General features: G+C 46.4%; 1 protein-coding gene and 1 long non-coding RNA gene across 3 annotated transcripts in view; both read left to right on the plus strand.

Annotated features, from left to right (window-relative positions):
- The window catches only part of MAPKAPK5 (MAPK activated protein kinase 5), a 32,309-nt gene extending 28,861 nt beyond the window's left edge, over nt 1-3,448 (plus strand). For both annotated transcript variants that reach the window (XM_083454069.1, XM_083454070.1), the window contains exons 13-14: nt 1,092-1,196; nt 2,233-3,448. In XM_083454069.1, the coding sequence (XP_083310195.1) occupies nt 1,092-1,196; nt 2,233-2,327 (200 nt within the window). In that variant the 3' untranslated portion in view covers nt 2,328-3,448. The remainder of the gene's footprint in view (nt 1-1,091; nt 1,197-2,232) is intronic.
- Nucleotides 3,449-5,528: 2,080 nt separating this feature from the next.
- LOC310684035 lies at nt 5,529-7,195 on the plus strand. The gene is made up of 2 exons (XR_014514672.1): nt 5,529-6,441; nt 6,703-7,195. It is a non-coding gene; the product is annotated as an uncharacterized lncRNA (long non-coding RNA).
- The last annotated feature ends 5,731 nt before the right edge of the window (nt 7,196-12,926 follow it).

Genomic DNA, 12,926 nt, shown 5'->3' on the forward strand with positions numbered 1-12,926 from the left:
TCCCTTGACAGGCACTTACTCAAAAATAGACTTGGAACTTAACAGGTTTGGGATTGTGGCTTTTCTGGATGGCAAGGACCCTCCCCACTGCAAACTGCCAGCGCACTCCCCAGTAACTCCAGAGACTGACCCAGAAACTCCAGCGGGTGCAGAATGCTGCAGCGAGACTCCTTACGGGGTCGTCGCTGTGAGATCACATTCACCCGGTGCTATACCAGCTGCACTGGCTCCCGGTGGAGTACAGGATCAGGTTTAAGGTGCTGGTTTTAACCTTTAAAGCCCTATATGGCCTAGGACCCTCGTACCTACGGGACCGCCTCTCCTGGTATGCCCCACAGAGAAACTTACGGTCTTCAAATAAAAACATCTTGAAGGTCCCAGGCCACAGAGAAGTTAGGCTGGCCTCAACTAGAGCCAGGGCCTTCTCGGCCGCAGCTCCAATCTGGTGGAACGCTCTGTCACAAGAGACCAGGGCCCTGCGGGACTTGACATCTTTCCGCAGGGCCTGCAAGACAGAACTGTTCCACCAGGCCTTTGGCCAGGGCACAGCCTGACTCCCTCCCTCGGCCATCTTCGTGCGTGGAGCTCTGGCCCAATGGTTGCCAGTGGCTTGAATTAATTAATTTTATAATGAATGATTTTAGAGTGTTGTTTGTGCTGTACTTTTGTACTGTTTTATTGTTGTTAGCCGCCCTGAGCCCGGCTTCAGCTGGGGAGGGCGGGATATAAATAAAATTTATTATTAGTATTATTAGTATTATTAGTATTATTAGTATTATTAGTATTATTAGTATTATTAGTATTATTAGTATTCCCTCTCCTGAATGCCTCTTATGTGATTTCAGTTAAGATGGGGCAAAGTTGTGGGACCTCTGCAGACATCAGAGTTGTGAGATCTGTGGCCTTGTGGGTCCCCCCGCCCATTGAAGGACCCCCCCCCCGCACTTTTATTTTGGGGCTGAACCACAGAACATTTGATGCTTCTGCACTGCTGTGGGGTGGGGGTACAGTTGCCCTTCTCCTCCCGTCTGTGCAGCCTTGGCGAGGGCTGTGAGGGACCCTCCTGTGACGCTTTTCCCATTCTGAAACAGGTGAGAACGAAGACGAGAAGCTGAACGAGGTGATGCTGGAAGCCTGGAAATACAACAGGGAGTGTAAATTGTTGCGAGACACGCTGCAGACCTTCAGCTGGAACGGTAAATATTTCTTGGCATTAAAAAAGAGCGGGGAGCCCAGCCTCAAGAGGCCTTAAGCACAGCTGAGCACCCCTTCTTCCCCAGTGTGCTGTAGTGGTTAAGAGCAGTGGACTCGTAATCTGGGGAACCGGGTTCGCGTCTCCGCTCCTCCACATGCAGCTGCTGGGTGACCTTGGGCCAGTCACACTTCTCTGAAGTCTCTCAGCCCCACTCACCTCACAGAGTGCTTGTTGTGGGGGAGGAAGGGAAAGGAGATTGTTAGCCGCTTTGAGACTCCTGAAGGGGGGTGAAAGGCAGGATATCAAATCCAAACTCTTCTTCTTCTTCTCCTCCCTGGTTTCCCCGGCCTTGATATCACCTCCACTCGACATAATCTGTCCCATGGAGTTGTGAAAATAAAGAGGGACGCTCCTTGGAGGTCAGTCAGGATCCAGATGTGATGACAAGAGTCATGTGAAGCTGCCGCTTTCTGTCCATGCTCAGTGATGGCTCTGTTATCGCTGTACTGAACTGTTTGCAAAAAAACACTTGCCAGCTTTTGTTAACTTCAGGAACTGTTGCAAAGGCTGAAAAGGGGCCCTCCTTCAAGTTCTGCTTGGGACCAAGAGGCACCTCCTCTGTCTTGATTCTTTGTCTGGCCTATGGTTGCATACACACATAATTCTAAGCCGTGGTTCGTTTTAACCATTTGCTCAGTAAACCACAAGTCACCCTTCATATAGGCAAAGAAATCACAGCTGATTAGCAGCTGCTGTTGCCTTGTGCCTCTGTAGCTTGGTATCTGGAGTGGGGTGGCTAAGCAAACCGTGGTCAACCAGGGCTGTTCAGTCCAGACACAGTGCCAAACCATAGTTAAAACCAGCCACAGTTTGTAAGCCAGCAAAAAATCATTGCTTCACATTTTAGTTTGTTGCCAGGAGGCAAGCCATGGTTTCATGTCGTATTTGAACTAAGCCAATGAATGCATTTGATAATGTCTTTCTTTTTCCCCATTTCACCAGTTTGGGACTAACCAAGGTCATGTCTTCTATTTTAGGCAGAGGATTCACAGACAAAGTGGACCGACTAAAACTTGCAGAAATTGTGAAACAAGTTATTGAAGAACAGACAAACTCCCATGACTCTCAGTAGCTGGAGCCTCCTATTCTTAACAAAGCAAAAACACCCCTCCTTTTTTTTTAACCATTTGAGATTTCTCCTTTAAAATGTAAAAAAGTATTTTTATGTAAATTAATAAATCACAATTATTTCATTTAAATTTTCATGCAGCTTGAGAAATGCTGTATAGATGTAGATAACGAGAATCATTGGTACTGTAATATTTTTTTAAAAGCTCAGTTCCTCAGAATATATATATATATACATATATATAATATAATTTTTATGTACCGTTTTAACACATGACTGTTAGACGGGGCAAATTATGATTGTCTTCTTTTCAATAACCAGATGCTGTCTTCTCTCCCTCCAGCTGCCTGTATCAAATAGTTAACAGCCTGTATCACTTAGCCTTGTTCTAGTTCTGCCCTTTGCATTCAGCTCAGTAAATTACTTGAACTTAGCACTGAAGGATACGAACAGCATGATTGTCCTTTGCAACTTTTCTTCCAAGGCAGCTGCTTTGATGGCAGAAGAGCTGGCTGTGGAGGGCGACCCAAAGAGCCTCTAGCAGAGGCAGCCTGCTGCTCCTGGGTCTCTTGAGTTTCATGCTGCCCCTCTTCCCCACCCACCCCACTTCTGAAGCTGACAAAGGACAGAAACCGGCCCTCTAGCCTGGATAGGTTGGTCTTCTTCCTTTCCTTTTTTTAAACAAATTCATTTAACAAAGATCTGTACATATTTCTAGTTTTTTATCTTACGACACGTTTGCGTTTTACGACTTGACGGATGACGGTTTTATAGAATTATTTTGGTACAATCCCTTGTGCCGTTTAGCCTGTAAAGTGCCGCTTCGAGGCTTCTTAGGAGCTGTTGACTTTTCACGTGGATACTTTTTCATTGCTCACTTACTTCTGGGGTTGTTTACACTTGGTTTCCTGAGCCATATTGCCTCATCAGTTGCTATGCTCCATTTTTTTGTCCTTTTACCGCTATTTAGCTCATTGCTCACCTCTGCCTCTGCCATAATTTTGTGTAAGTCGGGACTGGAACCGTTGCCTATCAAGGATGCTGTCTCAATGTGTAACAGCCTTTTTCTTAGTTCTTTCCAACAATTCCCAGTGGAAAGTATTAAACTGATTGGTAAATTTTCAGGTGGGTGCCCTATGTTTTTTGGTTTCGGTCTTCGACACTGACAGCCAGTGGCGTAGCGTGGGGGGTGCAGGGGGGCCGGGCGCACCGGGCGCAACATCGGGGGGGGGGGGCGCTCACACTCGCAGCTCTCTGCCCCTACCTGGCTCACTCTCTCTCTCTCACTGCAGTGCTGGCTGTGCGAATCCGATCCGAGCCGCCGGGTCGCTGCCCACTGTGGAGGGGAGGGTGCCAGGCGTGCGGTGCGGAGAGAGAGTGAGGGACTATCTGGGGGAGGGACAGTGCGGCGGGGGGGCGCAAATTACTTGCCTTGCCCCGGGTGCTGACAACCCACGCTACGCCACTGCTGACAGCTGTGCGGTCAGGCTGGGAGGAAGGTGCATCAACAGGCCATCCTGCATGCTTGCTCACAGCTAATAAATTGGGGCAAGGCGTAAGTACAAAACCATGAGAGCCAGTGTGGTGTAGTGGTTAAGAGCGGTAGTCTTGTAATCTGGGGAACCGGGTTCGCGTCTCCGCTCCTCCACATGCAGCTGCTGGGTGACCTTGGGCCAGTCACACTTCTTTGAAGTCTCTCAGCCCCACTCACCTCACAGAGTGTTTGTTGTGGGGGAGGAAGGGAAAGGAGAATGTTAGCCGCTTTGGGACTCCTTAAAGGGAGTGAAAGGCGGGATATCAAATCCAAACTCCTCCTCTTCTTCATGATCTGACTTGGACACTAAGAGCACACACCAGGAAACCATTGGAGAAGGCCTTCTCTGGACATGCCCACAAGCCAAATGTCAAGAGAAGATGGGCCTTCTGCTCACAGCAGGATTATATTCACTGAGGCTGTGCAGAGCGAGGTTCATAGAATTAGAATTGGCCCAAAGGGTTGTCTATTCCAACCTCCTGCAATGCAGATGGAGGCTTCTACTTACAAGAGCAATGCTGAAGTGGAAAGCGGTTCTTGGATGCTCTTCAAGAGTTCCAGGTGAGGTGAATCTTTACCACCAGCTTGTCAGCTGGAATTTTGTGTGGGAACATCAAACTATCCAGAAGCCAATGGTCCTCAGTGAAATAAATAGTAGCATCTTCCCTTTCAGTATTGTTCTGCTCTGAAAATTGGCACCCGTATTCTTCAAGAATTTGACACGCACCTTTGTTTTGGAACCACTGTTCCTCGATTTCCCTCCCCATGGAGGGCATTAAGAGGGACTGGCTTGCAGTGGTGTGACGAAGAACTCACAACAGCGGTTGTCTTGCCGTTTTCTGCAGAAATTCTGTGGCAACTTACATGTGCAAAGAGTAGACTGTGGCGAAACAAGTGTGGCTTTGAGGCTGTTCTTAAATTCCAGTGGCTGACCCCTCCCCGCTAGCATAAGCAGTTCCCAGAATGCTCTGCTTTCACCACTCTGGTTAACAAGACCCGGCAACCTTTGCCAGACCCGTCACTTTGAACAATAAGGAAAAAATGGATTAGATTAAGGTTAGTGTGGCAACTTGAGGTTGAAGATCAAATGCTGTTATTTCACCCCCTTTATTACGAAAGATTAATTTTATTTCCTTAACTGTTTTAAGTGGGTTTGGTTTTTTTAAAAATGCCTTGTTATGCTGCCAGCATATCTTATTTTAAAGGAGGTTAAGTGGCTGAGATCTCTGGGTTGGTTTTGGTTCTAAGTACCGTATTTTTCGCCCTATAGGACGCACTTTTCCCCCTCCAAAAATGAAGAGGAAATGTGTGTGCGTCCTATGGGGCGAATGCAGGCTTCGCGCATCTCTCCGCAAGCAGCGGGAGCCCAGCGCTGGGCTCCCGCTGCTTGTGGAGAGTTGCCTGCATGCTGAAGCCTGCGCGCGCTGAGCTCAGCGCGTCCAGGCTTCGCAGACCTCTCAGCAAGCAGCGGGACCCAGCGCTGGGCTCCCACGGCTTGCAGAGAGCTGCCTGTTTGGGGGCTGGGGTTGGGGGAAGCTCGGGCTTCCCCCGCCCCAACCCCACGCCTGGGGGGGAAATAATTTTTTCCATTTATTTCCCCCCCCCCCCAAAAAAACCCTAGGTGCGCCTTATGGGACGGTGCGTCCTATAGGGTGAAAAATACGGTATGTGTTTCATAATACAATACAAGGCAAGGCAGATACTGGATAGGAGTTTTGCTTTCAACGGACAAGTCCATGGGGAGTAGGTTGCTGAGGAATTCTTGAGAATACCAACTGCCCACTCAGTAGCTCAACTACTAAGCATGTGTAGAACTTAGGCATGGGTATTTTGTTTACTTAAGAGGAATACTCACACAGATTTGCCGTCACTTTTGAAGTAAACCAGGGGAGCCCTTGCAGGAAAGAGAGTTTCATACGTACATAAGAAACCTCTGCATCAGTAGCTGTTTTCTGAGTTGGGTGGACAGAAATCAGTAAGCAAAATGGGACAAAATGAGTTGTTCAACCTTCTGTTTTTCCACCCTGGCAGTGCTTCTGGGATAATGCATTTAAAGCCACCTTCCCCAACCACGTCTGCCACATTTTTTGGACTGCAACTTGTATCATCCTTTTTTTAAAAAAAAATATTTTCATTTTCTAATATCCAAAAAGCAGTAATAGCAATAATAAAGGAAAAAGAGAAAAAGTGATCTCAAGAAGAAAGAGAATGGAATGATATGAGGTGAGAGAAGGGAGTGGTAGTACTCCAAAAACAGCATTATAATTCCAGATGATTGTCCTTCATAAGCATATTATCCAAAGGAATCCCTGAGGTAGCTGTCAGTTGTGTTCCTTTAATGTATGATGCAATAGAAGGTTTTAGAAAAGCTGTCCTTTGCTTTTGGGATTGCGCAGGGTTCAGCTGCATTTTGTTATAATTTCTTCTGTTAAAGCAGTGGCCCAGATCTGGTGGTACCAGGAGTCTTGCAAGTCTCCTGCAGCCGACTTCCAGCATTTGGCCGAACCAACTTGACAGTTGGCTGATGCAAGTTGTAGTCCAACAAATATGGAGGGCACCAAGTTGGGGAAGGCAACTACAGTGGTGCCTCGCAAGACAAAATTCGTTCTGCGAGTTTTTTCGTCTTGTGAATTTTTCCGTCTTGCGAAGCACCACTGTGTATTGACGGTTTCCCATAGGAATGCATTGACGGTTTTAAAAAAAAGGCGCAAGACGTTTCGTCTTGCAAAGCAAGCCCATAGGGAAATTCGTCTTGCGAAGCAACTCAGAAAACGAAAAACTCTTTCGTCTTGCGAGTTTTTCGTCTTGCGAGGCATTCGTCTTGCGAGGTACCACTGTATAGAGGATTTGTGTGTGTGTGGAAAACTTCCAACTTTCCCTTTGGCCGGAAAAAAAAACCTGTTTGCAAAGGTACCAGATTCATAACAGCACCTGCCAATCATTCGTGGAACTGGAAATGAAGGTGGGTTTCTTTTTTTCTGATGCAATGTTTTCCACATTTATTTTCCCTGTTGGAATTTTCTCAGCAACCCCTCACTAAGGTGGGCAACATGTTCCAACTAGCTCATATGAGCTTGTCTGGTTTGTTATTCAAAGTAGCAGCGACTTGTCCAGGAAAGGGGAGTTTGTTCTGAGGCTGACTGGCAGCATGGGTGTAGCTGTGAATCCAAAATTCATTCGTCGTCCTCTCAAAATCTTCTTTCTTCACCATTTCAGTGTGTCTTTTGGTTGTACCATGGTTCGGTTCAGTTCTCTCCCCCCGCCCCATCAGTATTATATAAATGTAAATATTATGCATTGGTGTACATAAATAATTTTACTAAAACTTTTAAAAGTATCTGGCTCTTGTTGTTGTTTTTTTAAAAAAAAGTTTTAGAAATTAAATTGCAGATTAGCATTTTAGCAACGGGTATCGTCTCAAGATCAGTCGAGTGCCCTCATGGCCAGATAGCCAGTTTCCTCACCCCCCAGCCATCTTCTGCATGGCAAAATTGGGCAGAGTAAAAAGTATTTCTGCATTTTGCAGAATAATGAGGTCTGTTGCTAAACTCCACCAGTTTTTGATGAATGGCTTCCCATTGCCCATGTAATGCATTCAGAGCTTGTTGACATTGACAGTTTGGCTTATGAGGGTGCAGATCTAAATCAGAGGTGGGGAACCTGTTCTTTACATATGTTGGCAGACTCCCAATTCCTATCCACCCCAACCTGCAAGGGCAGGTATATGATAGAAATTGGAGTCTTAGAGATCTCCCATCCCTGGTCTAAATGCTCTTTCCATCACAGTTTTGTCCGTTGCCCCAATATTTTAAGCATGCATATATGTTGCAAAACGTTGGAATAAAGGACTAGACCAGTTCAAAACGGCCCAGACTAGTTCAAACCAGTTTGGACCAGCACAAATCAGCATGGACCGGTTCAAACCAGCCTAGACCTGTTGCAACCAGTCTGAGCTACTTCCAACCAGTCTTGGCCAGTTCTCTGACGTTATCCCATTCACTCGAAAATGGTGCCAAACTGTTGCAAATTGTCTCTGAAAGGTTTGGCTGTGGAAAGAGAAAGGTTTTTATCATAGGTCAAAAATCAGCCCTCGAGGCCTTAACCTGCAGAAAAACCTTTTTTTGAAAAAAAATCCCTAACCCGCGACAATTTCAGTAGAAATCTGATTCACTCAAAAATGGTGCCAAACTTTTGCAAATTGTCCCCCTTCAGCACTTCACGGCCCTGCTGGAAACCAACGCTTGAATCCAAGGCTGCCTATTGGAAGGCCGATTTGGAGGGTGTTCAGGGAGGAGGCTCCTGTGTAGAGGGGGGAAAGGGAGAGTGCTGCTGCGCCGGGGGAAGAGCAATGGAGCCTACAACCTGTTGCCTAAATCTATGCTGCTCTTCCCTGGGATACATGTTCCAGATTCACTCCCGGCCCCCAAGGAAAGGGGGTCAGACTTGGTTTATTCAGCTGATTAAATAAGAGACAATTGACTTCTCAGGTCAGAAAAAGGGTCTGCAATAGTTCCAATTTTTGTTACACCCCCCCCCCAGCCTTTGAAGAGCATCCTCTCTTAAAGACTATCTACACCTCCTGCGGAATGTGGGTGGCGCTGTGGGTTCAACCTCAGAGCCTAGGACTTGCTGATCAGAAGGTCGGTGGTTCGAATACCCGCGACGGGGTGAGCTCCCGTTGCTTGGTCCCTGCTCCTGCCAACCTAGCAGTTGAAAGCACGTCAAAGTGCAAGTAGATAAATAGGTGCCGCTCTGGCGGGAAGGTAAACGGCCTTTCCCTGCGCTGCTCTGGTTCACCAGAAGCGGCTTAGTCATGCTGGCCACATGACCCAGAAGCTGTACGCCGGCTCCCTCAGCCAATAAAGCGAGATGAGCGTCGCAACCCCAGAGTCGGCCACGACTGGACCTAATGGTCAGGGGTCCCTTTACCTTTACACCCTCCTGCATATTTAGTTTTGTATACCACTTCTCAGTTTCCTGGTTCACCTGCAACTGTCACTTTATTTGTCCTGAAACAGTCACTTGGCCCTTGAGCAGAATGTGTTTCTTCCAAGGCCTGGGAGGAGGATTTCCTTCCCACTGGTTGTTTCCTGAATAGGATTTTCAGGTCCATCGAAAAATTGTAAGATCCACGGTCGAACATCTCCCTCTGTGGGACCGGTGGCTTCCGGTGCATCCATCCCCAGAGAGTTTGGAGGTTCAATGTCCACCACAGGTTTGGGATGGTAAGACTTCCTTTCCACTTCTTGCATCACACCAGGTCACAGGCTGGAACCGATACCTATAAAGATAGGGGAGAAAATGGGCAGGGCAATTTCATGTTCATGCAATTAATCATTTCCTGTTGTCCTTCTTGAGTTAGGATTGTCTTTGCTGTAACCACAGGGAATCTTCGGCCATGAAGCTGGGTTCATCCACAAACATGTCCTCATCTGCATCTCAAAAGGGAACAGGTAGAGGAGGAAGGAGGTGAGGTTGATGTGGTGTGAACACACTGGCATGAGCACAAGTTTGGCTGCACCGGTGTGTTTGCACTGTGCCAACCTTACTCAACCCTTGTTGGGATACTGCCAGGGAGACAAAGTCCATCTTGACTCCACGTCGTCTCCGGACGTCCATCGATCTCCCGTAGACATGCAGTATCAGCAATTAGTGACAGGAGCTCTAGAAATAGCTTCCCACATTCTAGAGCCGATGCACGCTCTTATCAGCAGATATGCACAGCAAAATATGCAGTCAGGAGAGCATTATTTAGAAGTTTATTCAGCGTTGATCAGAACAAAGACACGACTGCATGCTTGAGAGTTCCGGCAGAGAGAGAGAAACGAAAGCAGACACAACATAAACATCCTGTGAAAACAGGAAATACGCAGACTCTGTGACTCAAAGCCTGCTCCCTTTTAAGGTGGAACGGAAATATCCTAACAGCCAGCACCAGCAATGTCAGTAGTGGGAGGTCATACAAGTGCCAGGACTTTACCCTGCCCACAGTGCTAGCTGCAACCCAACACGGAAACCCTAGGCATAATCCTACTAAAACTAGTTGGTTTACTAGAAGTATTAGGCTAGCAAAATCTTGTGAGATTTTCCTGAAATCTCAAGATCTCATGAGCTCTGTAAGATCTTGCAGACGGCCACTCACCTTTCCAGTCAGCACTGCGTCCAGTGCTTAACAGCAACTTCGTCCTGAAGCCTCCAGGTTCCCTCTGCCTCTATGTCCGAGTCCTTCTGCCAGCTGCCTGGGGTCATTCACAGGCCGACGTGTCTCTCTCTTTTCTCATTTATGGCGCTTATATCCAACCTGGGATCTCAGAGCAGTCTCAAAAGGGTTTCCTATCTAATCAATAAAATGACACTTAAACAAAATCATAGAATTGTAGATTTGGAAACAACCCCAAGGTGCATCTAGTCCAATTGCCTGCAAAACAGGAATCCAATTCAAGAATCCCTTGCAAATGGCCACCCAAACTCTGTGTATAAAAATCCTCCAAAGAAGGAGAGTCCACCACCTTCTGAGGGCGTCTGAATTGCTATCCCATCTTTTACTCCAAGGAGCGCAAGGTGACATATATAGTTCTCACCTTCTCATTTAATCCCCACAACCTGCCCCAGGTCACCCAGTGAGCTGCATAGCTGAGTAAGGAGGTATTTGAACCCTAGTCTCTCCCAGGGTTTCCCCTTCTGAGAAACAGCTCTTCACTTCACTCACAGAAGCTGCTCAGTTCTGCTCCTGATGAGCAGTTGCTGGTGGGGTTTATGAAAAGAACTGCAAGCATTCTATGCTGTCACAGTAGGGGGCTTGCAGGCGCTGGGCAACAGATGTTGGCATGAGTGTTACACAAATCTGAAGGTGCACACATAGCAGACACGCACCCTAGAGAAAAACCAATCCTTCACCATTCAAAAATTATAAAATATTCCCTGAAAAAAAAGACACTTTCTTTGAGTTCATAGAGCAATCCTGAAGCCATCTCAACCCTCTTAATGACCCCAGATATTTACTCTGCAGTTGAAGGAAAAACCTTTCCCAATAATTTTTTTCACTTACAAATCCTTCCAAAGCTATAAACCTCTCACATAAATAGGGGTGGATCTGTGACAATGGATTCAAGAACTGAGGTATTTACCATTTCAAGGGAAAGGCTCAGACTGGTCAGGAAAGGGCAACCAGCAAACATTGTCAGGTATCATGACAAGAGACAAGCCAGGAGACAAGACTGCCTCTTTCTGTGATGCATGTCTGATGCTTGTTGGGTGGGCAGGGGTTTTTCAACCAGGGTGCTGTGGCACCCTTTGGTGCCTTGAATGATGGTCAAGGGTGCCGCCAGCAACACTGGCCTCTGTCCCTCTTTCTCCCCGCCCCCCCATGCCTTCTTGCATCTCTGCCTCCCCAAGGCTTGTGCAGCTGTTTGTTGCAGCACCCCTGGCTACAAGCTCCCCAGGCGAACGGTGCCTCTGGAGCTGGCCAGGGGGTGCTTCCCAGGCCCCTGTGGGGCAGCGTGAGGAGGCACCTCTCTTTAGGGAAGGGGCGGCAGCTGCGGCTGTCCAGAGGACTCGGAAGGAGAGGGGAGAGGAGAAGCGGGAACACTCCACAAGGGAAGGAGTCAGAAAAAGAACGAGAGGCTGCCAGCTCTGCTGGCAAGGGGTGACATAGCTGGGCTCCTGAGCCTCACAGGGCTGCCACAGAAAGAATGTAGTTGGTCAAGGGAGCCATGGACTCAAAAAAGTCAAAAACCTCTGGGCTAAGGGAAACCCAGCCAGATGGGTGGGGTATAAATTATATATATATATAATTATTATTAGCAATTTCTCAAGTCTTTAAAAGTTGTTACACACACTTGTCTTGGCTCCTCACCTCCATGCAACATGTAAGGTGAGGTGAGAAACTCCGTCGCAACAGTAAAATTAAGATCTAACTTGCTTTGACTGGTTCCTGCCGCCGCTCATTTTTCTCTGACCCATCATGGATTTAGCCCCAACCCCAAGAAACTAGTAACTGAAAGGAGATGGGTCATGGGAATTGAAGCGTATGCTTTCTGCATGCAACACTCCCACTGCCAAGCAGCTCCATCTCATCTGCCCCCAACCCCATAACACCCTCTCTCCAAAAATAGACCGGGGTCACTGAGTCCTTCCCAGCAATAGAATTAGCCATACTGGACCAGGGAGAAGAGTCGATGGAAGAAGATTGGAAAAAATTTAAAGTATATTTACAGAAATACTGTAAAATTAAGGAATGTTAGAAGAATACTGGAATGAAATTATATGGTTTTAGCAGAAATGTTATAAAGAATTAAGCAAAAACTGATTGTTAATGGGCTAAAGTGGAAAATTTAAAGTTAGACTGTGTTAAGATAAATTATAGAACAAAAATTGAGAAAGAGGGAAAGGATTTGCTGAATTAGCTAATTTGAACTAGAATACAAAAAAGGGAGGTGTGAGGAAGTCGAGGAAATAAGTAAATGAAAGATAAAGATACGGAAATTGGATGTGTTTTTAAATGTTTTTGTTTTTTCTTGTTGATTTGATGTATTGTTTTTTCTTTCTATTCTCGATGTATTGTTTGTTAATTTTTTATTGCTTTTTTTCTTATACTTTTTTCCCCTGTAACTATAAAACTTCTAATAAATATTATTAAAAAAAAAAAAAAAGAATTAGCCATACTGGAAGATTCCTAAAATGTTATTAATCCAGAGTTCAGAGTTAAGAATTCAAAGGCCCCAAATATAAAATAAATGTTCATAAATGTACACATAAGTAAGTACAGGGGAGCAATCCTGTCAGCTTCTTTAGGAGACAACAAGAGCCTGCAAAGCAGGCTACAAATAATAGAAAAAGTATTAAACTGTACATTTCAAAGAATATATATATATATATATCACCCTAGCGTTGCATGGCATTAACATTGTTCTAACCACTAGGCCACACGGACTCTCCTAGGCCCTTGGCACTGAGGCCGGGAATTCCATGTTCTCAACTGCCGTTGCCTAGCAACGGAGCTTGTGACCGTTTGAGGTTCCTCAGCATCCTGAGGTTGGCAGAGGTCTCCTGTAGTGACCTTCGCTCCA

The sequence above is a fragment of the Podarcis tiliguerta genome, assembly GCF_965153285.1.
Source record: "Podarcis tiliguerta genome assembly, chromosome: 8".
Lineage (NCBI taxonomy): Eukaryota > Metazoa > Chordata > Lepidosauria > Squamata > Lacertidae > Podarcis > Podarcis tiliguerta.